This window comes from Chelonia mydas, chromosome 11 (genome assembly GCF_015237465.2).
Source record: "Chelonia mydas isolate rCheMyd1 chromosome 11, rCheMyd1.pri.v2, whole genome shotgun sequence".
Taxonomy (NCBI): Eukaryota; Metazoa; Chordata; order Testudines; family Cheloniidae; genus Chelonia; species Chelonia mydas.
In genome coordinates, this window is record NC_051251.2 from 5,064,160 (window position 1) to 5,091,283 (window position 27,124).

The 27,124-nt window shown below is 42.3% G+C and overlaps 1 protein-coding gene across 2 annotated transcripts in view; it reads left to right on the top strand.

Annotated features, from left to right (window-relative positions):
* The window catches only part of ERCC3 (ERCC excision repair 3, TFIIH core complex helicase subunit), a 46,794-nt gene that overhangs the window by 10,967 nt on the left and 8,703 nt on the right, over positions 1 to 27,124 (top strand). For both annotated transcript variants that reach the window (XM_037912196.2, XM_043525112.1), the window contains exons 4-13: positions 1,357 to 1,406; positions 3,074 to 3,209; positions 3,403 to 3,561; positions 5,364 to 5,568; positions 8,270 to 8,584; positions 11,107 to 11,291; positions 15,870 to 16,072; positions 19,738 to 19,834; positions 20,026 to 20,143; positions 24,964 to 25,082. In XM_037912196.2, the coding sequence (XP_037768124.1) occupies positions 1,357 to 1,406; positions 3,074 to 3,209; positions 3,403 to 3,561; positions 5,364 to 5,568; positions 8,270 to 8,584; positions 11,107 to 11,291; positions 15,870 to 16,072; positions 19,738 to 19,834; positions 20,026 to 20,143; positions 24,964 to 25,082 (1,587 nt within the window). The remainder of the gene's footprint in view (positions 1 to 1,356; positions 1,407 to 3,073; positions 3,210 to 3,402; positions 3,562 to 5,363; positions 5,569 to 8,269; positions 8,585 to 11,106; positions 11,292 to 15,869; positions 16,073 to 19,737; positions 19,835 to 20,025; positions 20,144 to 24,963; positions 25,083 to 27,124) is intronic.

The following is a 27,124-nucleotide window of genomic DNA, read 5'->3' on the forward strand; positions in this document are numbered from 1 at the left end:
TAACTGGAGTCAGTAAGTGCTGCAGCATCTGGCCCCAAATTTGGAATCACCCCTGCTATATGCATTAAAACGTCACATTGTCAAAAGGTACAAACCTGCACTATAGAACAGTGTCTGAGTTGCTTACGTTTTTTTTGCATTTAGTAGTAAGTTAATGCATAGCTGAGGTTGCTCTATTAAAATTAAAGTCAGAAATGCCAAAGTCAAGGTTCCAAAAGATGTATTAACACACCTGTGTTGTGCATCCTGTATGTTTTTTTGAATGTATTTTTTATATTAACAGAAATACAGTAATCTACACACTTAGCCATAAAAGTAGTGTAGAAAACACATTCTTAATTAGGAATTAGGAACTAAATCTTATTATTTTTGATAGAAAGTATTCCATAGAATATTCAAGCTGTGCAGTGTGGCAGAGTTAACATTGCTATAAGAATCTTAATTTAACTGAGCAATCATAGCTTTGCATTAATGAAACGTAGTTATTGCATAATAATGGAAATTAATATACATTGGTTGGCGGGAAGCAGTTCTCTGAAAATGATAAAAATGTAATTTATTTTAAGCCAAGAAAAGCATATGCTCCTTAGTGAGGATTGTGCCTTTCAACCTTAGCAAGTAGCAGGGGCTGTCTTTTTCGTTCATCTAGCACACCAGGGTCCTCATCCTTGAATTGTACTCCTAAGTGCTATGATAATACAAATAAAAACTATTGTGGACATTGCTAGGCACCTGTTGTAACCAGTCTTGTTATCAGCAAATAGCTATAACCTGTCTGGGTCCTCCAGGTCTCTCTGCATATGGATTGTGAGGTGCAGAAGCATGTGAGAGACACCATGGCGTAGCCCTAAATATTTGTGAACAAGCTGCCATTTGGACATATATTACCAAAGATTCCAGACTTGACAATGGGACTGTTGTCCTGGAGTCTCTGACGCTATATTGTGGGATAGATGAGTTCCCATCTCTTCTATATTCAGGGGAGGAATTGCTCCGATGTTTCAAAGCATCCAGTTCTTAATGGTAACGAAGACCATTTTTTTTTTACGTAATCCATAATAGGTTGTGAAACCTCTTGAAGACCTCTTGTCTTTGATGCCCATCTATTTTGCAGCAGCTCTCAGCAATCCTGTGCATGTAGAGTTGACTGATTTCAGTTCTCCCTTATACTTCCCATTTGTTCTGACTCTTATTGATCCTGTACTAGTCTTGGTGAACCATTCTGGTTACGTAGCAAAGGTTGTGTGTCTGTATTTTTGTATACACACACAAACGTTGTGTCATTAAATCAGCCACTGCTTTATTATGCTGAATCTGAATTGCTTGTTCCTAATGGATGTTCTTGTCTGTTTGTAGCTGTGTACTGTCAGCTATGGAAAGGTAAAGCTAGTGCTGAAACACAACAGGTAAGCAGCTTTTCTCTTTTGTGTGTGTGTGTTTGTGTGTGGAGGGGAGGTGGGAGGGAATATCAGTTTTTTTTTTTATTCCCCCTGCTTGCAGTACTTTAGTATAGTAGTTATTTGCTGTAAGTTTGACTGTTCTGGGTTCGCTCTAGTGGTGATCATTGTGTTAGCATGGGTATGTTTTGTTTGTTTTGTTTTGTTTTTTTTAGAAAGATTCTTCAAACCAAAAGCACTGATTTACGTTAATTGACTGGTCAGTCAGTGGTCTCAGACTGCTGAGCTGACGATGTTTGTTTTACTGCGGTAGATTGTCTTACTGCGGGAAGTGGCACGGGCCGCGTGGGACATGCTGGCTGCTGCTTCCCCCGGCTCCCATTGGCCAGGAACGGTGAACTGCGGCCACTGGAAGCTGCAGGCAGCCTTGCAAATGTAAACAAACTGTCTGGCGGCCCGCCAGCAGATGACCCTGACGAACTGTGTGCAGGCCGCAGATTGCCCACCACTGGCCTAGATGATCTAAATGGTCCCTTTTAGCCTTAAAATTTATCCTGCATATGAGGAAACGAAGGGTCAGAGGGGAAGTGGCATGCCTGAGATGCCCCAGCTTGTCAGTGGCTGAGCCAGGAATAGAACCCAGGACTCCTGACTCCCGATGCCCTCTCACCTCCCTTTTAACCTGCCCTTTTGGGTAAAACAGAAATCCACCAACCTGTGGAACTCTTTGCCAGAGGATGTTGTGAAGGCCAAGACTCAGGATTCAAAAAAGGATTCAAAAAAGAACTAGATAAATTCATGGAGGATAGGTCCATCAATGGCTATTATCCAGGATGGGCAGGGATGGTGTCCCTAGCCTCTGTTTGTCAGAAGCTGGGAATGGGCAACAGGGGATGGATCACTTGATGGTTCCCTTTCTGTTCATTCCCTCTGGAGCACCTGGCATTGGCTGCTGTCGGAAGACAGGATACTGGGCTAGATGGACCTTTGGTCTGACCCAGTGTGGCCGTTCTTATGTTCAATACTAGTACACTCTTTATAGCAGTTTTTAGGAGTCCTCCCTGAACCACCACCTGCTTCTCCAGCTCAAACTTTTTTCAGCTTCTGTAGGCTCACATTTTAATGAGACTCTCCAACGAGCAGCTTTACTGGCAAGCTTCAAGGGGAAGAAACACTCCTAGATCTTGCAGAATGAGGTTTTCATAGCTTCTGCCTTATACTAAGGGCTCAGGCAGCTCACCCTGTGTACTCGGATTCCTTTCCTGGCCCCACCCCAAAGGCGGTTTCAAAAGAATTGCCTCCTTTTAGAGATGATGGACGGTGAAGTGGGGAGCTTTTCAGGGTTATCTAAATGGTGCTTTTGGAGTCTTTCTAGTCTTATCTAAGTTTTGAAATGGATTATTCAAGCAAGGGAATCTTTAGCAGCTAAATATTTGCTGTGAGGATGTCTGTGAAAAGTTCTCCGTAGTAGCAACAATTGTTTTAACCCTCATACGCACAAGCGATGGCAAAGATGCTAGAGCTTGAGTGACTCCATCTGGAATCGCTGTCAGGTAGATTGAAAAGCCAGTGCCCGTGTCGCAGTAGGTGCTCAGACAGATTCTCTGATTGGTATAACATGCTTTAAACTTAGTTGGGAGCTGCTTGTCTAGTTCTTGTTTGTTCTTTCCATCTAGGTATTTTGTAGAAAGCACCCACCCTGAAGTCATCCAGCAGCTTCTTCAGGACCACGTCATCAAAGAGTGTCGGCTGAGAAACGCTGAGGGAGAAGAAACCGAGCTCATCACAGAGACATTCACGAGCAAATCAGCAGTACGTTGGGATCGAGGGTCATCTTCTAAAATGCTGGATTCCTCTTTGTGAGGCTGTACATACTGTTGAATATCTGCAGTGGTTATCATTGCATACTTCCTTCTGTTGTAAACATTGCACATGCTCTGTGCTTCATTAATGAACCATTGCTCAGCGAGAATCTCTAATGGCGTCTTTTAAATTCCTGTTTCAGATTTCCAAATCCAGTGACGGAGGTCCTTCAACATCACAAGGGACAGATGCTCAGAATAAATCGGATGTCCCGGCCGACTTATTTGAGTTTTACGAGCAGATGGACAAAGATGAGGAGGAGGAGGAAGAAACACAGACTGTATCTTTTGAAGTCAAGCAGGTAAATATCTGTTAACCGCTTGGCACCCTTGGTCATAGTGAGTCCCACTGCAGGCAATTAGATGTGGGGTTGCTAAATACCATATTCTAAGGCTTTTCTATCAGGGGGGCCCTCTGAGCCACAAAGACTTCTTCCCTCACCTCTGAAAGTCCCACATCACAGATTCTTCCTCTCCAGCCTGGTGGGAGGGACTAGACACTGCCCCTTCCCTGGCTGATGCGTGAGCGATGTTGACAGGCTACAGGGCATTTGCTAGGGTATATGGGGGGGCTCCCTTTCTGCAGGATTGAATGTGCTACCTCATGTGGACTGTTATGCTGACCAAACCTGAGTGAGATAATTACGTGAAAATATTAATGTAGTCTGAAGGCAGATTCTAAATCCACCCAGATGCTTTGTGTGACTTCACATCTCCTTCCAGCCCCAGCAGCTTCTGGCAACTGTGAGACTGTTCTTAAATTTACTTTGTCTGCTTGATCTTGTTGGCTGTTAACCTACACTATTCAGCAAAAGTTAATGTGGCTTGCATACATGTCCCATATGTTTGAGGAGCTTGGTAAGTAAGATCTCGTGGACTTTTCTTTGGTGCTCATTGTTGTAATGTCTGAGCACGTCACAAATACTAGTGAATTTGGCTACGATTTTCAGAGGAGCCTATGGAAGTTAAAAGGGAGTTGCATGCTTAACTCCCTTGGGCACATTTGAAAATCCCAACCTCAATCCTCAAAAACGCCAATCTTGTGTGAAGTAGACATCATTGTTTCTTCCCTCATGCAGATGAGGAGCTGAGGTCCCAGAAGCTTAAGCGACTGGCCCAAGGACAAAGTTCACGAGTTCCACTCTAGTGCCTTAGCTACAATACTATTCTTACTCCTTATGCAAACCTGGTCTATGTAAAGAGATACACTGTTCTTATTTGCGGGTGTGGAACCTTTAATGTTACTGCTTCTGTTAAGTCATTTCTGTTAAGTGCCTTCCCCATCCCAGCAGTGTGTAATTAGTGAGGTGTGAGATCATGTAGGGGTCTGAATCAGAGTTTGTTTCTTGCAGTGTTTTGTCTAAATCTCTTGGATTATAAAATCTTTGGACAAAGATACTTTTTATATTTCTGTCATGTACAGAATGGAGCATATCGGTGCTTAACAGGTAGCAGGTGCTGCATATGAATTGACTTATTAGATCAGATGTATTTATGAGGCTTTTTTGTGAATTTTCTGTCATTTTTATCCTAGACTTGGCAAGTCTTTTGTGGCCTTATTGGAAACATAAAGACAATCGGGGGCTATTCAGGTCATTTTTTCAGTGTCTCAGATAGCAATTAAATGCAACATGCTTTTGTGGCAGAGTAACTGTTACTGCAGAGCGAAGATTTCTCAGTCACCTGTGTAGCTTCTGTGGACCTTCAGTTACAAAACAGTGACCAGAGATGCTGTATTTTGAATTGTTTGTGTTCAAAATGTTGATTTGTCAATAGTCCTATAAAGGACATTATCAGGGGCTTTCCCTACAGAATAACACCCTTTCAGAGATTTGAATATCTCACTTTTTTCCATTTGTCAACAATTTCCCCCCTTTGTTTCTAATATACAATAATACTTAAATTGTTCTGTTTTCTGCTTTGATCACCAGCAAAGTTCTGAGAATAGGTTTTAACTCCTGCTGTTACAGAGCAAGCAAAGGGTGTAAAAGAACAATTAACTTGCCTTTATACAGCTAGGGTATATAAACTGGTGACTTTAAAAAATCCTCAGCAGGTTTCAGAAATTTAGAATATGCTGTTAGAAGCTTTGTTTCCTTTCTAGGAAATGATTGAAGAGCTTCAGAAGCGTTGCATCCACTTGGAGTACCCCTTGCTGGCAGAGTATGATTTCAGAAATGATTCAGTGAATCCTGACATTAATATTGACCTGAAGCCCACAGCAGTTCTCAGACCTTACCAGGAGAAAAGTCTAAGGAAGATGTTTGGGAATGGGCGTGCTAGATCTGGTGTTATTGTCCTGCCATGTGGTAAGTAGTTGGATTTTGGCTTAGTTGAAGTAAGGCCTTACACGCAACTTGATGGCATTTCTCTGTTCGTAGCCAATTTTTGACTGCCACAGCTGATCAGTTCCAGAGAGTTTCAGGGAATGTTCTGGGCATAACCCTTGCGGGGGGACAGAGCTCCTGGCATCTGGTTAGCAGGTAGGTCTGCAAATATCTGCAGATCAAAGAACCAGCTGCTGGCAGCCATTAACACCTTCCAGTGTAACAATACCGCCCCCCCCCCCCCCCAATCTCATTTCTTTGCTTGTGCCAATAGAGTTTTAAAATGTTGACACCATAAATGATTTATCTTCCAAATAGAAAGAAAAGAAATAAGAATGATGGCAAAGCAGGAAATGTAAGAACAGCCATACTGGGTCAGACCAATGGTCCTTCTAGCTCAGTATCCTGTCTTCTGACAGTGGCCAATGCCAGGTGCTTCCAAGGGAAGGCAGAGAACAGAGCAATCATCAAGTGATTCATTCCCTGTGTCCACTCCCAGCTTCTGGCAGTCAGAGGCTAGGGACACCCAGAGCATGGGGTTGTATCACTGACCATCTTGGCTAATAGCCATTGATAGACCTGTCCTCTGTGAATTTCTCATTGTTTTTTGAACACTGCTATAGTTTTGACCTTCACAATTCCCCAGGCAACGAATTCCACAGGTTGACTGTGTCATGTGAGGAACTATTTCGTTTTGTTTGTTTTAAACCTGCTGCCTATTAATTTCATCACATGCCCCCTGGTTCTTGTGTTACGTGAAAGGAGTAAATAACACTTTCTTATTAATTTTTTTCCACACCAGTCAAGCTTTTATCGACCTCAATTACATTCCCTCTTAGTCGTCGCTTTTCCAAGCTGAAAAGTCCCCCTCTTTTTCATCTCTCCTTGTATGGAAGCTGTTCCATACCCTTAATCATTTCCATTGCTCTTCTCTGTACCTTTCTCCATTTCTAATATTTTTTTTGAGATAGGGTGACCAGAACTGCACGCACTATTCAAGGTGCATGGATTTATTTATTTATACCATGGATTTATATAATGGCACTATGATATTTTGTGTCTTACTATCGATCCCTTTCCTAATGGTTCCTAACATTGTTAGCTTTTTTGACTACTGCTGCTGCACACTGAGCAGATGTTTTCCGAGAACTATCCACGATGACTCTACGATCTCTCTTGAGTAGTAACAACTAAATTAGACTCCATCATTTTGTATGTAGAGTTGGGATTGTTTTCCAATGTGCATTACTTTGCATTTATCAACATTGAATTTCATCTGCCATTTTGCAAAAAGAACAGGAGTACTTGTGGCACCTTAGAGACTAACAAATGCATCTGATGAAGTGAGCTGTAGCTCACGAAAGCTTATGCTCAAATAAATTTGTTAGTCTCAAAGGTGCCACAAGTCCTCCTCTTCTTTTTGCGAATACAGACTAACACGGCTGCTACTCTGAAATCTGCCATTTTGTCGCTCAGTCACCCAGTTTAGTGAGATACTTTTGTAACCCTTTGTTTTGGACTTGACTATCTTGAGTAATTTTGTATCATCTGCAAATTTTGCCACCTCACTGTTTACCCCTTTTTCCAGATCATTTATGAATATGTTGAATAGGACTGGGCCCAGTACAGACCCCTGGAGGACACCACTATTTACATCTCTCCATTCTGAAAACTGACCATTTATTCCTACCCTTTGTTTTCCTGTCTTTTAACCAGTTAGCGATCCATGAGCGTCTGGGAGTACACAGAGCCCTGGCATGATGGAGGGGGTGGGTGGGAAACTGCCAGGGAGCCTCTGAAATAGATGGGGATGGCAGTGGGCGACAGAGGATGGATCACTTGATGATTACCTGTTCTGTTCATTCCCTCTGGGGCACCTGGCATTGGCCACTGTCAGCAGACAGGATCCTGGGCTAGATGGACCTTTGGTCTGACCCAGTCTGGCCGTTCTTATGAGAGTGGCACAACGGGAGCTTGTAGGGGTGGGGAATAGAGGAATGCAATGAGCCCCTGGTGTCCAATGGGCTCAGCCTATAGAAGCAACAAAGACCCACTCAGTAACTAGCAGCTTGCTGAAGCCATCTGGTCTGATTTAAAGGCTTGTCGACACGTACAGCTGTGCCGCTGTAGTGCTTTAGTGAAGACGGTTCTACGCTGACAGGAGAGCTGCTCCCTTTGGTGTAGTTAATCCATCTCCATGAGAGGCAGTAACTCTGTCGACAGGAGAAGCTGTCTCATCAACATAGCGCTGCCTACCCAGGGGTTAGGTTGGTGTAACTAGGGGAGTGGATTTTTCACACCCCTGAGCGATGTCGTTCTACCAGTGTAGGCTTGTAGTGTAGACCTGGCCTAAGTTTTGGAACAAAGAAACTATTCAAAGCAGTTCATTTTGCTGCAAAGAGAACGTTAATTGCAGTGATTTTGCTGAGATTTTTCATAAGTGTATGACAAGCAGCAAACACAGATGTGTGGTTTCATATGCTAATATGTAAAGGCTGCTGCTTCTATTCTAGTCTTGAAGCAGTGGCTACTGAGAAATTTCCCCTCCTCTAGGACAATTCCTGGCTAACCATTCCACAGTGGTTTTCCTCCCCTCCCCCTTTTTATCCAAGGAATGATGGGATCTATCTGTCTGAGCTGATTACTGATGACAGTTGCTCTTATTTGTCCTCCCCTCCTACAGGTGCTGGCAAGTCTTTAGTTGGAGTTACAGCTGCGTGTACAGTCCGTAAGCGTTGCCTGGTACTTGGCAACTCTTCTGTCTCTGTGGAGCAGTGGAAAGCCCAGTTCAAAATGTGGTCCACCATAGATGACAGCCAAATCTGTCGATTCACGTCAGATGCCAAGGACAAGCCTATCGGCTGCTCTGTTGCAATTAGTACCTACTCTATGTTGGGACACACAACTAAGAGGTCTTGGGAGGCAGAGAGAGTAATGGAATGGCTTAAAAGTCAAGAATGGGGCCTTATGATACTTGATGAGGTGCACACCATACCTGGTAAGGAGTGTACAAATTCTTAAATAGTCCTCTCCCCCCCCCCACCCCCCGACCCATTGTTCATGCTGCAATACTGTTGCCATGCAGTTTCTTGCTGGCTTTCTCTTTAATGTTGTTCTGGAGTTCTAGAATAAATTCATAGCTTAGTATTTGAGGTTTAATATATGTAAATGATCATCGGCTCTGGTAGAAGTTTTTGCAGTACTTCAGTATTTATAGGAAGACTGCTTTCCAGAGACCTCTCAAGTCATTAGGGAACAGGTGTTACTATTCTTAATACCAGTGGGAAATCATTATAGTAATGTTAGCACTTTTCCTAATTACAGTAGTAAGAGGTGTCATCTCTAGAGCTTTGTTCCAGAGAATGGATGGTAACATGATGGAGGCTTTCTTCTGAAGCTGCTTAAACTTCAGTAAAAGATTTCTGAAGTACACTTAATACGCATTTACTTTTCATGTAACAGTTGCTAAAGTTGCCATGTGGCTGTTACATCAACACAAGTGGGAGAAGAGTTGGTCTGCATTCTCTTAAGTGGGTAGGCAGGTGTCCTGATACAATCTCTTGAAGTGTGGTCCCTATGAATAAGTTAAGGATCCCTTTGTCTATGTATGTATTTTACTGGGAAGAAATATATCTATGCTAATTTGTTTCTAAAATAATTTATCAATAGGTGTGTTGACTTCCAGATAGGGATATATGGTGTTGTAAGGAAAGAACGGAGCATTTCAGTTTACAGGAAATAATGCTGGTTAGAAATGCCCCCCCCAATCCAGTCCAAGTCTCTGACTGCTATACCTTTACTGAAAGAGTTTGCATGTAATTTTTAAGTATTAACCAAAATGGAAGAAATGGTAAAATATGGAAATAGCCATTGCTCGTTGGCAGCCACTTTTAACAAAGATCTATGCTGTTGCCTCAATTTTCTTACCATCATCGCTTCTTAGACTTGGTCATAAAAAATAAGGCAGAAGGCCTACTTTATACTACTAGAAAGATGATGGGAGTTCTAGAAATACCTGAGAGAGATGATGCCATCGTACTCCAATGGACTCAACCTAGGAATAGTAGAACCCCTATTTTCTAATCCTGGCTCTGAAGTGCTGTGTGGCCTAGGCTAAGTCACTGAACACCTCTATATCTCTCCTTTTTTCCCACCCGGTAAACGGGGATTGTGTTGTTGGCAGTCCAGCTGCCAGCTCATGACAAGATCCCTAGGCCGCACTGACAAATGCTGAGCTGGAAACCAGTCTGGCTCGCCTGTGTGTTAGTATTGTCAAAATAGGTATTAGATTTATAGATTTGTGTTTAGTGTTTGGACTTCATGAAATACTTGTGAGTCACTGCCTGCATTAATATTACTTCTTATATCCATATCCCATGTTATAATATTGGAGTGTTTGCTTTGTAACTACAAAAGTGTTTCTTATGAAACTGGAAACCCCCACAGTCAAGAGAGAGACATGACTAAGTGTAAAATACTAGTTTTACCAAAAGAGTTGTTAGGCACCAGACAAACTACTGTGGAACATCAATGAACAAAAGACTTTGTTGTTTGCTCCTCCCACACCCATGAAGAGGGGATATGCACAAATCTGCATCCCATCACTGTTTGAACTCGGGGCGGGGGGAAAGGAATATAAATCCCTGACCAGGAGGATCTATATCCCTGTGCTGCTTGGAATTTGGTGAGGGCAGTATTTCAGCCCATAAGCGAGGGGAGTCCCCAAGTTGGTTAGTTTGAGTTAGCCGTAAAGGACACATAGAGCCTGCATATTGCAGCAGCTGCTATTACTTTTTGGAACCTAAGACGGTCACGCATTTGTGTAGATGTTTACCTGCTTCAGCATTACAAATAACTCCTTTTTCCTAGTTAACAAACCTTTAGTTAGCTTAATATAGGATTGATTATTAGCATTGTCTTTGGTGAGAGATCTAAGGTACAATTGACCTGAGGTAAGTGACTGGTCCTTTTGGGACTGGAAGTAACCTGTACATTGTTGTGATTTTTTTTGGCATAAGGGTCCTTCTGTCACAAAGGCAAGCTTGCCTGGGTGGGGAGATAGACTGGGATGCCCAAGGGGACTCTCTGAGACACCAGGTTAAAGCTGTTATATTGCTTGAGCAGTTCACATTTGATACTGGGTTGGTGAAATCTAATTATAGAACACACAGCCAGTTTGGTGTTAGCGCCCTGGTTTGTAACAGTTGGCACCCATGTTTGTGAGCCACTCCGGACAGTTGACATGGATAATACTGGGGTCTGAGGACTAGTTAAGGTTTGTACAGTGCTTTGAAGATGTACAGTGCAGTAAAAGTGCTTAAGTATAAGTCAAAAGCTGCAACCAATCGAGTGTTTGGTTTTAATGTAGGAGTAATATTAGATTAGAATCCTGTTGCTTACCCATTTATAGTGTGCTCATCTCTGGCGTATAGCTAATACAACAAAATCTACGCACTTGCAATGTGTGTCTTTTTAATCCTTTTATGAAATCAAAAGGAAATCTCACCTTGTGTTTCTTAGCCAAAATGTTCAGACGTGTGCTCACCATTGTGCAAGCTCACTGCAAACTGGGACTGACTGCTACTCTCGTCAGAGAAGATGACAAAATTGTCGACTTGAATTTCCTGATTGGACCAAAACTCTATGAAGCCAACTGGATGGAGCTACAGAACAATGGCTACATTGCTAAAGTCCAGTGTGCTGAGGTGATGCTCCGCTTTTTACTACAAGTGCTACAGTCTATATTCTCTTGCAGCCAGAACTATCTAATCCCATTCATGTTTAATTAGGGCAATCAGTCGTCTTTATAGATCTGCAGCAATATTGAGATACTGTGTATTTCAGGCAAGACTGTCAGTAATCAACATAAATCCATGGTAAATACTGTATTGTGACTCTGTCATTGCATGCTAATATAATGGTATCTGGACATGCATCTGTTGAGACACTAATGCTGACTGCTGATACTGTGGTGTTTGGTTGGCTCTCTGTAGCCCCATCCTCAGACATGCGCACACACTGGCTTCAGTACTAATGTAGTTCTTTGATCATAGATTTTAAGGTCAGAAGGGACTATTATGACCATCTCCTTTGTTCTCTTGCATAACAAACCATGGAATGCCACCTCGTATCAAGCCCAGTAACTTGTGGTGGAACTATAGACCCCTGTCATAGACTATATTTTAGAAAGGCACCCAGTCTTGATTTAAAGACTTCAGGTGATGGAGAATCTACCACAGCCCTTGGGAAAGCTCTTCCAATGGTTAATTATCCTGACTACTATGAATGTGTGCCTTATGTCATGTTCAGATTTCTTTGGCTGCAAATTCCAGACACTGGTTCTTGTTATACCTTTGAAATGTGCCTGTGTTTGATCTCCTCTAGTCACTCAATTGGAGGGAAAGGATTAGTGTGAACTATGGTGCCTGAGAAGGGAAAATCTGTCTCTCGCATCTGAAGCCCTCAAGCTTTTGAGGATATAATTGAAATAAAGTAAAGCAATTCCCCAGACAGGAATAGAGTTCAGTGTAATTGATTGCTGTGAGATGGAAGTCTTATGGGGTTTTCCTTCTGCCCATAGGTGTTGACTCTGTGGGTGCTCTGGGGCTGGAGTACCCACGGGGGGTGGGGGGAAGGGTGCTCAGCTCCCACCAGCCACCCACTGATCAGCTGTTTGGTGCTGGTCAGGAGGCACTGTTGATAGCTGCCACTGTACTGCCTTAGAGAGCGAGCTTAGTCTCCTTATGGACAAATTGGTTTTCCTTAAAACAAAATAAATAAATCCCCAAGCAGTTTGAACTTCCAACCTCTCAGATATAATAGTGTGCCTGCCCTTGGTTCTGTGACGCTTCCACTAATCTTGTCCCTCCAATGGAGCTATTGGGAGGACTGCTGTCATGGTAAATGCATATGTATATACACTGTAGCACTGAAACTGCAGTATTATAGGGACAACAATTTGAAAATTTCATCCTATCTTTGTACCCATTTAATTACAAGTAACATCCAAGCTTACCAAAACCTTGTTTTGTTTTAGTTTTTAGTTTTACTTACATTTGTCAGCATTTTCCAGCCACCTTTCCCCGAAGAATGAGTCATTTTTTGCCTTGTTAAAAAGAACCTTATGAATCTCAAGTCTCATACAAATTTTTTTTTTTTTTTTTTTTTTTGAGTCCATACTGTGCTCTGGATGGTGCTCTGTCGGGAATTGGAATGTCTGGAAATTGATCAAGCTAAAACACAAAACCAAAAAATCCAGGCTGACAAAACCATTATTAGACACTTTTTAGGCAATTCCATTTCAGGAGTACGGTTTCCCTGTTGCACACACTGGCTGGTAGCTCATAGACTAGGGGTGGGCAAACTACAGCCCGTGGGCCACATTCAGCTCGCCAGCCGATTTTATCCGGCCCTTGAGCTCTTGCTGGGGAGCAGGATCTGGGACTTCCCAAACTCCAGCCACGGAGCGGGGTCGGGGGGCGCTCCACACGGCTCCCAGAAGCAGCGGTATGTCCCTGTCTGGCTCCTACGCATAGAGGTAGCCGGGGGCTCTGCATGCTGCCCCCACCCCAAGCACCGCCCCCACAGCTCCCATTGGTTGGGAACTGTGGCCAGTGGGAGCTGCAGGGGCTGTGCCTGCAGACTGGGCAGTATGGAGAGTCACCTGGCCGCTGGAGAGGGGACATGCCGCTGCTTCTGGGAGCTGCTTGAGGTAAGCGCTGCCCTGATCCCCCTCCAAACCCCTCGATCCCAGCCCCACCCCAGAGCCTGCACCTCCAGCCGAAGCCCTAACCCTGCCACCCTGCCTCCCTGCCCCAGCCTGGAGCCCACTCCTGCACCCTGAACTCCTTATTTCTGGCCCCACGCCAGAGCCCGCACCCCCAGCCAGAGCCCTCACCCCCTCCTGCACCCCAACCCCCAATTTCGTGAGCATTCATGGCCTGCCATACAATTTCCATACCCAGATGTGGTCCTTGGGCCAAAAAGTTTGCCCACTTCTGTCATAGACTCATAGACTTTTTAAGGTCAGAAGGGACCATCATGATCATCTAGGCCAGGGGTGGGCAAACTTTTTGGCCCGAGGGCCACATCGGGGTGCGAAACTGTATGGAGGGCCGGGTAGGGAAGGCTGTGCCTCCGCAAACAGCCTGGCCCCTGCCCCCATCTAACCCCCCCTGTTCCTCTGACCCCCCACCGCCGACTCCCTGCCCCTTATCCAACCCCCTGGCCCTGGCCCCCTTACCATGCCGCTCAGAGCAGCATGTCTGGCTGCCCCCCAGAGCGCTGCACGCATGGTGGCATGCCTGCGGGGGAGGAGGTTCAGCCGGGGGGGGCCAGGGGCGAGCCTCCTGGGTCAGGAGCTCAGGGGCCGGGCAGGACTGTCCTGCAGGCCGTAGTTTGCCCACTTCTGATCTAGGCTGACCTCCTGTGCATTAAATAAAGCACAAAGAATGTTCCTTGTTGTGAACTTTTCTTAGTTACTTGCAGCTTTGTGCGAGTTCGTGTTCTTTAAGAGAGTGTTAGATTTTTTTTTACGTTTAATTTGAAATCTACATTATTTCAACAACCAGCCAAAAAAGTAATGGTGGTTTCTGGGAAGTAACGAACGTCTGTGATCGGTATGAACTTTATTCACATTCGTGTAGTGTCTTTCATAGCTTGCCTTATCTATTCTGGCCTGAGAAAGCAACCTGGTTGCTCCTGAGGCCAGATCTTCCATGTGTCAGTAGAGGGCAGTGCTGCCCAATGATGCAGGAGATCATATTCACGGCATATATCGCTTGTTTCAGTGTGTGAGTTACAGACTGTAAAATTATATCAGTAGTAGCTGCAGCATGTTAAAGGGAAATGTTGCTCCTATCTCATATTATTTTTAATATTTCCACTAACTCTTTTTTTCCAGAGGTTTCTGATTTGCAATAAACTTGTCCCCAGATGCTGTCCCAGGTTTATACCTTGGAGTACATGCCTTGCAAAATTTTAAAATTAAAAGATCAGTAGGGATGGAAGTGCATTTTTACCAGTTTTACTCTTGAATGAGTGCATAAGTCACTAAATGGGAAAGATCCTGTGTACTCTGGCAGTAATTCCTAAATCCTGTGGTTTAAATTCTGTTGTCAAGAAGTATCCTTTATTTCTGTCTTTCACCTTTCCCCCCTAGCAAACTCACACATCTGCTGGTCCTAGTTGAAAATACTCATTGATGTAAAATTTCTTACCCCTTTCAAGTAGGGGATGTGCAGGAGCTATGAAACCTAATCCAGAGTAGTTCATTGTTACACTCTAACCTGGTGGGAAAGAGACTTCCTCTAAACCCATTGTGTAGTCCACTTGTTTAATCTGTGCACTGAAGCCAGGATTTGAGTAAAAGAAAATAATAATGACCACTAAGAAAGCAAGTAATTATTCAGTAAAGTCTCCTATATTGTTTCCATACCATAATGCAAATGTTCCATTAAATTAATGGTAGATTTGTTTTTAAACTTGATTTATTAAACAATAATTATAAACTACGCTTTCATTTACAGTGTAGTTATATGTTCTTAGTTTTTATTTGCAAGTGTTCTGTTCTTGGGTGCTTGGCATCTATGGTAAAGAGCATGGTATATAGAATGGGGGGGGGGAGAGAACTTCTATTCTAAACTATGGTGTACAGATAATACCGCTGCATTTGTGGCAAGTTCCTCAAATTGAATTAAATATATGCAATAATAACAAGTAAATAAAGGGGTCTCACTAAATATAAAATCATGTAATGCTAAAAAAATGTATTGTAAGGAAAGCCCATAAATGGGGAAAGCCTCCAGAATCCTACTAATTTGAGCTAGCGGTGCTAGTTGAAGCTTTTCAGGAGTGGCAGAATCTATATGTGCACCAATGAAGCAATGGACTCTCTTTGAAAAAAATCTCTGGAAAATAGTAATTAAAATTAGATGGAACTTGGCATGGACATGTTAAAAACAGATTGATGAGTTGCTACACTTGTACACTAAATGTCTCTTTCAGCTGACAGTGATTTAAGAGATGATTTCAACTAGTGGTGGGAAGTCCAAAAGAAGACTATCTTTATACCAAGATTGGATGTCTAAAATATATCCTTTAGTTCAACCAGAAGTTATGAGCTTGTTGCAGGAATTATTGGGTGAAATTCTCTGGCCCGGAAATCAGAGTAGATGATTATAATGGTGCTTTCTGGCCTTAAAATCTATGAATATCTGTTTTCTACTACAAGTGGAAACTCATTATGGATTACTGTGTATAATTTTTTTTTTCAAAAATTCTAGGTTTGGTGCCCAATGTCTCCAGAGTTTTACAGAGAATATGTGGCTATCAAAACAAAGAAGCGGATATTGCTCTACACTATGAACCCAAATAAATTCAGAGCATGCCAGTTCCTGATTAAATTTCATGAGCGAAGGAATGACAAGATCATTGTATTTGCTGACAATGTGTTTGCGTTGAAGGAGTATGCAATCAGACTGGGGAAGTAAGTATTCATGAATGAGGAGGGCACCGTCGCCTTCTTCTTACTGGAAAGTTAATATGTTTCACAAATTTCAGTCACTTCAGACATTTTTATAATAAACATTAAACTTAATAAAGATAAGAAACATCAAAGAGCATTTCAAGTAAATTTCAATGTGTATTGCAATATATTTTTCTAAGTGTAACATTCTAAGTTTAAACTCTCTGCATTTTCTGTAGTGGCTACAGAGGAATTTGAAACCAGTACGTATGTAGAGAGTTGATAGTCACAATAAAATGAGCTGAGGATAAAAGCACTGTAGGCAAGTGACTAAATAAGGGGCTATTTGGATGGTCAACTATCCGTGCATGTAACAGACTTGTCTCCCTGCCCCCATGTGAAATGAGAAGGAAATTTTGTACCAGGGAGCCCCTGGATCCTTCAAGGCCCACAGAAAGCCATGGCCTTCCCTGCTTTCTGCCCCCTTCCAGGCCTGTGGCAGTTCTGTCCTAAACTAAGATTTTAAGCTCTTTGGGGCAATGGCTCTTACAGCAGGTCTATACAGTGCCTAGTACATTGTGCTTCCACACACTACTTTAATACAATTAATAAACAGCAGCACAGCTTCTGTAGGAGCCCCTCTGCTGCCTTGGAATGACTTACTCTTTGGGGCGGGGTTCAATTGCAAAAGGAAAGGTAAAAATTAAAATTTACTTGCCAAGGGATTAGCATCAAAGTGCTTGCAGGATTAGTGAGGGAATAGTAAAGAAGATTGGTTCTTCCCTGCCTGATACTCGTGGAAGGATTTTCTCCATGGAGCATGTGGAGAAGCCAGCCTTACCCTTTCAATTATGAGTCGAAATCATGGCTTTTCTATTCCCCTCTCTTGGCAGAAATGGTGAGGAGCATTTAGCCCTGTAAACTTTTTCAGCTGTCCAGGAGTTTCCAACAGTATTTCTTACAAAAAACAAATTTCCTTATCTCTTTTTCCCAAATTTGTGATGAGTTTTGAATGGCAGTGCAATAGCCATTCTACACCAGTTCACTGTCACTTTGAACAATAAGCTGGGCTAACAGTGCTGGATGACTTCCAGATTCAGAACTCATGGTCTCTTTCATCATTATTCTTAAACCTGTCTGGACAGAGATTAGCTAGAATGATGCTGCTGGAATGTTAATAACTATGTTCGGTGTTCCATATAAGATAATAAATATAATGGGTCTTTTGAGTAAAGAATAAAAAGGAGATGGGCGGGAGGGGGCAGTCCTGTAGCTTAGTGCCTGGTGAAGGTGTTTGAGAAACATTGTAAGTAAAACTATTGAAGGTTTTTGGCAGAGTTATTAAATTACGGGAGGATGGGGGGGAGGGGAGTTGCTTTTTTAAAATGAAATCTCCATCTTCCAAATTGCTCTCTTCAGATCTGGAGTGGAGCCCAAGGTTACACAACTGTCAGTACCACAGGGAAGGCAGGATTGCAATGCTTGGCAGTCACGGGGGATTGGCATGGGGCAGAAAAGGCGGAGTTTCTTAAAACTCATGTTAAATGCTGAGATTAGGAGTCTCTTGAGCTGATCCTGGCATCTTGGCCACCATTCTGTGCATCATCCAGAGCAAGAGCTAGTATAGCTTGTATGAAAGCCATTCTTTACTTACAGCCCTGATGCTTATCAGTACATCTAAATCATTGCTTTATAAAAGCCACGTCCGGCCTTCCTGGGTGTGACAGATTATGACGCAGGTATTGATCCTTGAGGCTCATCTTCCCATTGGTTGGAGGAAGGGTTGGTTTTCAAGTTGTTGTTATTAGATGTGTTTTGTTTGTTCTGGGTGGGGAAGTGTTATAACTTGTTTGTTCATCACGATAAACCCAACTGATGGGAGTCAAGGGGAGATTAGACACCCAACAGTTTTAGGTCATCCCACTTTTTTGGTTTAACTACAGCAATATAGGCAAATGCTTGACAAGCTCTCTGTTTACAGCCTTAGGAAGCAGCACCTGATGGACGTGAAGTTCTCACAAGTTTTTAAATCTTAGTTCAATCAACAGCGGATGTTTTGTGTGTAAATTTTGTCTGGGACGAATATCACCTTCACATCCTAAAATGAAATTATAAATGAAGGCTTAAAATAGAAGCACTGGCAGACTGGTAACTACAGCAGCATTACAGGGTATCACTAGCTGTACAACAACAGTATTGTTTAAAACACTTTGTGTCTCATTCCTGTGAGCCACTTCAGCTTTGGCTAGGAAAAGACTGTTACCAAAATGTACCAAGTAGAAGAATTGGATTAGAGGAGATTTGGCAGCACAAAAACTAGAATGACGTTTTCAGTAAGAGAAGGCATTAACAGCCAATACCCAGGGGATGTAGAAGGCCTTGGCATGCTATGAGTTGGGTTCTTGTGCTCAGATGCCATGGTGATGTGTGCAGTATGTAAACTTAAGCTAAATTTTTGGGCCTAATTAAAAAAAAAATAGGGAAAAAACTTCTTAACATAAATTATGAAACTTGCTCCTCTTGGTTTTTGAAGGTGCTTGTCAACAAGCTTCTCCAAAGAATGGGGAAGAGATGGAAAAGCAGCAGCTACACATTACTGCAGGTTTCTCTTGCATTTACAGTCAGGCCCTGGCAGAGTCACAGCAAACTTTAAAGTGGGAGGGAGTTGATGAAGGGGTCAAGTTATATGTGGTGTTACGGAAAACTGCTGCTAATGTAAGGTAGTTTGGAGACTATGTGGAACGAAGGAGATCCAGGGGCAATCCAGCTCTACAGGTACAAAGTCAGGGTATGTACAACATTTCCCACAAAATCTTCCTGTATTATCACTTTCCCTTCGGACGCTGTAAGGAGGTAACCTGTACAGTCTGAACTGTGCTGCAGTCATTTTGAGATTGCAGACAGAAATATGAACTTGCCGCATGTATCTTAACCTTTTGAGTGTCAGCTTGCAAGGTACACTAAAGAGTCTCATAGCTTCCTCCACCATTGTAAATCCCAGGTTGTTCTGCTCTTTTCCATAGAACCCAGTGAATGTTATATCCTGGTCACAAACCACATGTCCAGGGGTTACTGGAGAGGAGGAGAAAGGTGTTGACTTCAAAATATAGACGTCATTTCCAGATAAAATACCTAAGAGCCAGCTTGAGACACTGAGAATTTAATTAAAAGGGAAACTTGGATTATTAAGGACTCTAGTGGGAAGAAGTGAGAAGGACACAGCTGTCCATATGCTGGCTCATTGGATTTGAGAGAAAAAAAAAAAACCCAGCCACCCACCTTTTTATTTTAACAGCTGCATTCAACCTTTCATCTAGGATTAGCAAATGTTTTCAGTCCACTGATCCGCAGTTCAGTCAGAGCACATCAAATGAAAAGCATTTACCACTGTCAGGATTTATTTCTGCAGAAAGTGGAAAGATATCTGCCTCTGGCAGCTTGGGTTTGCCCCAGGTGGTGATTCAGTTAACATTTGGGCAGGGTTACAGTAAAGAGCCAAAGGACTAAAGATGAGCAGCAAAACTTTTTTTGTTTTTAAACAAAACCCAAAACACTCCTATTTATATACTGATCTGAAATTTTAAATAGTTTTACTGCTTTCCCCTCCATGGTATTCTAACACCTAAGGATAAATAGTTCTGAGAAGTCTTGAGAACTGATTACTTTCAATGTTTGTTCTATCTTAGACCTTACATATATGGTCCTACTGCACAAGGAGAGAGAATGCAGATTCTACAGAACTTCAAGCACAATCCAAAAATCAACACTATCTTTATTTCCAAGGTAAGTGAAGACATTCGCTGTGATGCTGCATCAGATTGAAGGGTGCAAATTTATTTAAAAATGCAGTAAGTTACATGTGCCAACTTATTTTTGACATACTACTTGTTGCATCACCAAAGTTATTTTTCATGGTCTTCATTTCTTAATGTGGGAAAATAGCTTATTGCTCAGAGGATGCTTTTGTATTGTAGGTAGGTGACACATCGTTTGATCTACCAGAAGCCAATGTTCTGATTCAGATTTCGTCCCACGGTGGGTCTCGAAGACAGGAGGCTCAAAGATTGGGACGTGTGCTGAGAGCCAAAAAAGGTAAATAAGGTTGGTTTTGGGCTTTGTGTCTTGAGTCCTAGTACAAGATTAGGAATTTTTAATAATTTTGGTTGAACACTCAAATGTTGGTGTAACACAAACCATCCATATAACTAAGCAGGCAGATTGCCATAGTCGGCAGTAGCCACTGTTGACCCAAGTTTACATGTAAGGTTTGAAGAGTAGTTATTAAACTCTGCTGCACTAAGGAACCACCTCTTTCCTGCTTCTTTCATGTTCTCTACTTCTTATCCTGACTTTTTCTTTCCTTCCTTTATCTTTCTCCTTTTCATATTTCTTGGTCTTATCTCCTATCCTTTCCTGTCTGCCTGTTGGAACACTTGATCACCCCTTGTTCCTGCTTGGCTCTCTCTTCTTCTTTCTTTGTTTTGCCTTTCCTTTCCTTTAAGAACTTATTAAGGTCCATTTTCTTCAGGAAACCCCAGCAAAATGCAGTCTTGAAACACATTTAATCAGTATTCTGGAGATTGGGTCTCATTGCAGTTCCTAATGAACAAGTGTCAGCATTACTGACACCACTGTCAAAATGAGCACAAATTGATAATCTTGTTGAAAGTATCTGCAGAGGTCAAGTATTTGTCTGTGCGTTGAGACCAAATTATCTTATCACTTGTCTAGATAGTCCCTCCAGAGCAGAGGTCAGACACTGGCAAGCTGGTGTGGGAAAGCTTGCACTAGTACTGTTTGGTGCTTTTTCTGTTCTGTAGAGGACAGGTGTGGATGGGCATGGAACCACCAAAACTTCAGAAAATGGTTAACAAACAAATCCTGTGTTTTCCCCTTGATACACTCCTCTGCCTCCCTTCCAGGTGGCATGATATGTAGAATACTGTTCTCCCTCCCCACCATCTCCTGAGTAGGACCCTCCATTTATTCATTCCTCCCTCTTGGGTAAGGGTTTTTTTTTTTTTTTCTACCTGTGTAGTCCTGGGTGGGATGGGATGCGGGAGTCTCAATTGCTTCTCTTCTCTCCTACTTAGACAATTTTAGGATTGACTCTTTCTTGACACATCTTGGACTTCTCACCATTTTATACTTGGTGGGAGAATGCTTTGGTGACTTGAATCTACTGCAGCACTGGGTACTGATTAGCTCCCAGTAAAGCTGAAGGCCACTGCTCCCATACCATAGCACATTCACAACTTTCAAGGCCTCCTCCGAACTCATGAATCAGATCTTGGTGCTTCAGATATCCTCCCTTCTTTGGCCACAAGATGGACCACCGACTGGTACCTTCCACTAGCATAATTTTCACATTTAAAAACTAGATAAATGTTTGCAAGACAATGAGAGTATATTTTCAAGTTGTCTTTGTAGTTGCATAATTGTAGTACTTGAAACTGCCATTCTCTGAGCTGTGGATTTTGAGTTGAGAAATTTCTGAGTGGCAGATCTCAAAGCAGCTCAGTGCTTAATACTTATAATCACTCTCCACCTCAAACCTAATCTGTTGAAAATCAGAATGAACATTTCTTTCAGTCCTGAAAGGTTTTTCTTTTCGAATAAATGTAAACTAAAAAACTCGTTAAGTTTTGGCTGCAGTTCTGGAATGATGGCTTCCATAATTAAGGAAGAGGAATCTAACTACTCCTTGGCCTAGATGATCACAGTATACCGTTGTTGGTTGTGTGGTCCCTAATATCCACTTCACCAACTCTGTCCTCACCGCTCACTGTGGTTCTGATGGCCCATAACCAATGAAATAAGAGGAGAGACAACTAGAGCATTGATGGTGGAAGTCTCGTGAATCTGACCAGTTATGATGTGCAGACTTTAAGACTGTATGTTGTGGCTTTGCAGGAAGTAAAGACAGGTTTCTTCTCCTTCCATCACAACAGAACTGTTTGAAGTGACCAACAGCTTGGTAAAGCCTCTAACCACTGAGGTTGAGCTTGACTTATGTGAAAAATTTCATGTTGTTTTGCAGACAAACTTGTTCTGATTTCAGAATGAGCTGTCTGCTGACGCGGAAACAGAACTATGTCCAGCAGGGGGAAATGCTGTCATCTTTGCTTGAATTACAGCTGGTGCCATTCAGGTTACAGAGGTGCTGGAATGCTTTTGTCCTACAACTTTCAAGTGAAGGCCAGCTGGAGAGTACTGTGTCCGTTTTTCCTTGTGTGTGTTGATGTTTCCCTATGTGGTGGGAAAGATGCCAGTGGGTCTTAAGCTATTGAGGCCAGAGTTCAAGAAACCAATTCTTGATACTGACATTCTGGCTAACTGTGACTGGGTATCCATCATCCATCTGGGGAAGGTCATTAAGAAGGTGGTAGTGGGGCAGTGCTCAGTTTCTTGATGGATCAGATTTCCTTGGCCTCAAGTTAGTTGAGTTACAAGTCGGGTGCCAAAACTGCACCGATTGCATTAGTTGATTATTTACTGTCAGTGGATGGAGACATGCGAATTCTCAAATCTGTAAGCTACCTTTGATGGTTTGGAGCATAAGACTTTGATTCACTTGTGGACCCTCGCAGAAGTGGTTGAGCTGCTCTTAAATGGCTCTGGTATTGTTCTGGGAGAACCTAAAACGTAGGTGGAGGCAACTCTTCCTTTACTTCAAGGGTTCTTTCCTGCAAGGTACCACTGTGCCTAGATGAGGGGGAGGGATAGCTCAGTGGTTTGAGCATTGGCATGCTAGACCCAGGGGTTTGAGTTCAGTCCTTGAGGGGACCATTTAGGGATCTGGAGCAAAAAAAAAATTGGGGATTGGCCCTGCTTTGAGCAGGGGGTTGGACTAGATGACCTCCTGAGGTCCCTTCCAACCCTGATATTCTATGATTTTGTGAGTTTGGGGCCAACTGTAACATATCCTGAAAAAAGAAAGAGAGAGAGAATGTTAATTGGCTGGGGGAGGCAGCCAGAAGAATTTTAGTAGAACTTGCTTGCTGCCCTCATTAAGAGAGTGCAACCATTTGTAACACCATAGTTGTCACATCCAGGACTGCTTTTGGATGCCTGGATAGTGACTGTGGTGTGCACAGTGCTGCTTTTCCCATCCTTACCATGTAAGAAGTATGACCTTATCTTCAGTGCAGACCTCGCCACAATTATCCATGCCTTTATCACCTGGAAACTAGATTGCTGTAACGCACTTGGTGTGGGTCTACATCCGATGAAGTGAGCTGTAGCTCCCAAAAGCTTATGCTCAAATAAATTTGTTAGTCTCTAAGGTTCCACAAGTCCTCCTTTTCATCTTGGGACTAGTTAGAGGCTGAAGCTAGTGCAAAATGCTAGGTCCTTTCTGGTGAATGGAATTGCACATGGGAAACATGTCAGGTCAGTGCCCTGGGATCTGCAGGGCTTGCAGTAAGCTTCCAGGTGGAATTCAAGGAGCTGGTTGTACCTTGTAAGGCCCTAAATAATTTGAGACCTCCTTACTTGAGATCCCTTTCTCCCCTTGCCCAACCACCACAATTAAGTCACTGGTGGTGTTTGAACTGGAGGTGCTGGCAGGGCATTCTCTTTGAAGGTCAGTGACTTGGTATCTTGCTCCCAAACACTGGACTGCAGAGTGTGGTTTCTAAACCTCTCTGGCATGCTGTAAAGCTCCCTTCCCCTCCAGCTACTGAGGAGAAATGGGCAAGTTGCATATTTAGGGGTATTCCGTTTATATCAGGTGTCCTTCAGTTCATGGTCTGGGCACCCAAAGCATAGGATGGGTGCATATATTTTTATAAATTAGAAGAAATATACTACATGTATTTGTGCTACTTTTCATTAGGGTAATCTCTGTTAGATTCAGTATCTAATTTCCAAGTGGACTCCAAGTAATACACATTTTTATCTACAGGTAAAGTTCCCTCTAATTCACCTTCCTTTAGTTTTCCATTCCTCAATGCTCTCCTGACCGATAATCCTAGTTATTATTGTAGCATTACTGTAAATGTACATATCTAATTTTTTAAACCGAGTCCCATTGACTAAGTGCCTAGGTTGCTTTTGAAAACAGAACTTGCGTTCCTCAGTGCTTAGGTGCTTTTGAAAAATGTACCTAAAGTGCCTTGTATTGAGACAGCAGTTACCTGAAGCACTGTTTATATTTGAAATTAGGAAGTGCAACCCTTAGTGCACACTCAGGATGTGGTTCCTTGTTGCTTAGATTGCACAATGGGAACAGTATGGATTTGAAAATGTGTCTGAAATAGATATAACATTTGCACTATTGTACTAGCTAGTGCGGGGGGAGAGGGCTTGGATTCTCTAATAGTTGCTTTGTGCTGTTTGAGCCATAAAATCTATTACCCATATACAACTACTGTATATAGCCTAGGTTATTCTGAATTTTGAATAGCCCTTACTAATTCCTAGCTAAATATCTTATTGTCTCATCTGGTTTTGTGCCATGTCAGTGCAAATCTCTACATTTACATTAATAAAACTTTTCCTCTGGTATCTTGCTGCAGTACTATTTCCTGACTTGTATCTCAAGCACAACTTGAGTTGTTTTTAAGATTATCCTGCATAGCACCCTTGTGAATTTTTGTTCTTACCTTGTTTGGAATACACAACTCAACAAGCAATATTTTCCTCCAAGAGTTAGGTCTCCAATATGTCCCATTGCCTCTTCCCATATTCTTTTCAGGCTGTCAGTAGTTCTCAGCAAGAATTTCCATGCTATATACGTGATCACTTGCTGATTGATCAGATTACCTTAATGCATGTGTGCATTTAATCTTTAAAGTATGTTCAGAAAAGCAATTCTGTAAAAATAACTTTACACTTCTGCTCTGGATGTTTTCTTTTTATCCTTCAATTTACTCATATAGGCTAATTGTCCAATACCTCTTGTCTCCTAGGGACGGTTGCAGAGGAATACAATGCCTTCTTTTATTCCCTTGTATCCCAAGATACTCAGGAAATGGCATATTCAACCAAACGACAAAGATTTCTGGTAGATCAAGGTTACAGCTTCAAGGTAATTTTGTCCCTTTAATGTGGAACACTGATGACTTGTGCGTATAATGTCAAATTCGCGCATCTTGGAGTCTTAATGTACCTCCTGAAGATAATGAAGGGTGCAATTGGTTAATCAGTTGGTGCTTACAGGCAACTATTGTTGCTGTAACGTTACTATATTGTGGTGCCTGTACTGCTGTAGAGGACATGGTAAGGTAGCATTAATTACAGCATCTGACCATGCAAAGCATTCTGACTTTATAGCAGGCAACAACTGGGGAGTGGGACCAGAGTAAGAACACTTATGGGAAAAATTGACTGATTCCACAAAAATGGGATGGCCTTAACCTGTACTTGGAAGTTTTGGAAGCCTTCCCATTTTAGAGTGTGAAGAATAGAGACTCAATTAAACTAGCTTTGTGTCCCCAGTTGGTCCAAGTCCTCATTGCTGTAGGTGATGTTGTGTATAGTGTACATCAGAGTCCAGTGAATATCTTGATATATTTTACTTCCTCTGGTTATATCTTAAGAACACTACTTTTTTTTTTTCATTTGTGACCTTTTCCTTCCCTCCACTTCATCAGTTCTGCTTGATGCTGTCATGAAAGGCTTCATAATTGAATTGCAGTTTGAACAGCCTTTATTCCTGAAACCATATTGCCCAAATTAATGGTTCAGTGGTTGGTATCTTTTTTTTCTCTTGGGATTTGTTTTCAGCATCCACACTTAGAATAATACCTCTGAGTCCTTACTATCAAAGATAGCTCTCAGAAACTTGTAAATGAAGCATTTCTGATTCCTTATCATTGGACCAGCGGCATCAGTAGGGCTGGCATAGTTAGCAATAACTATCCCAACAATAACAGGTTGGTATCAACATTGCCTCAAAGATTAGCACCACCATTGGAAGAAGTCTACTCATCTTCCAGCGGAGAACCTTCTCCCCACCATTCAAATGACAGATCTTGAGCCACCTGACCAACATCCTTCATTCTGTCCCCAAGACTCCTCATCATCTCCCATCAAGGCAGTTGTCTTGGCACTTACACTATCTCCTGATGACTTTAGGCGCTTCCAGAAATTTTGACTGGATTGTTGATGAACCAGAAACAGAGACCTCATTGACTAAGGAAATTTATTTGACATAATATATTATTTCGGTTCTGCTGTAATAGCATTGCCCATTAACAAGGGCATTTTAGAACTGCAAAAATTCTATGGTGAATGCAAGCAACATTACCGCCGACTGCTAAAAGAGCAGGAAAAAAGGTACCAAATAGGCAAAAGGGTTTTAAGCAATTATGCCCCCTCCCAACACTGGATTATTTCATGGACTCTGCAGTTCATGAAAAAATGAAACCATTTAAGAGTACACCAACGGACAAAGACCTAAAGAAAGTAGATCTCTTTTGGGAGGAAGGCTTATTCATCAGCATCACTTCAGCTACAAATAGTAAACTAAAGCTTTGTTTGCGAAATTGAATTATGTAACCTGGGACATACTATCTTTCTTTCTTCCCAAACTCTATAGAGTGGAGTTAAAAACTATTATGATTAAAAATAACTAATGGCAAAGAAGTTACAGGCAGCCATGGATGCATCAGACATGATGGCTAGACATAGGGCCACTGCAGTTACTATGTAAAAGAGCATCATGCCTCTGGTATTCCTAAGGAGACACAGAATACAGTAGACTTCTCAGTTTTGGGTACAGATTTATTAATATGACATACTGATGATGATGCGTTACATGCCGTAAAAGATTTCAGAGTCACGCTATGGTCACTGGGCACTCAGCCCCAAACTGCAAGCTATTCAGATACAAAAGGCAAACTAGACAGAAGACACGCAGCTACTCTCAACAACGGCCTTCTGAGTACCCACCTAGAAAGAAGCCGAGACTCTCTCAAAAGAAGTAAATCTTTCGCAATCACTATTCAGACTACACTTGCTGCCAGATAGGAGATTTGACGCAGGAGTTGAGAACCACACTGAAACTGGATGAGAGTCATCCCCAAACTCCACCTTCAAGTGCCATCTTTCTCTTTTCTACCAAGCCCA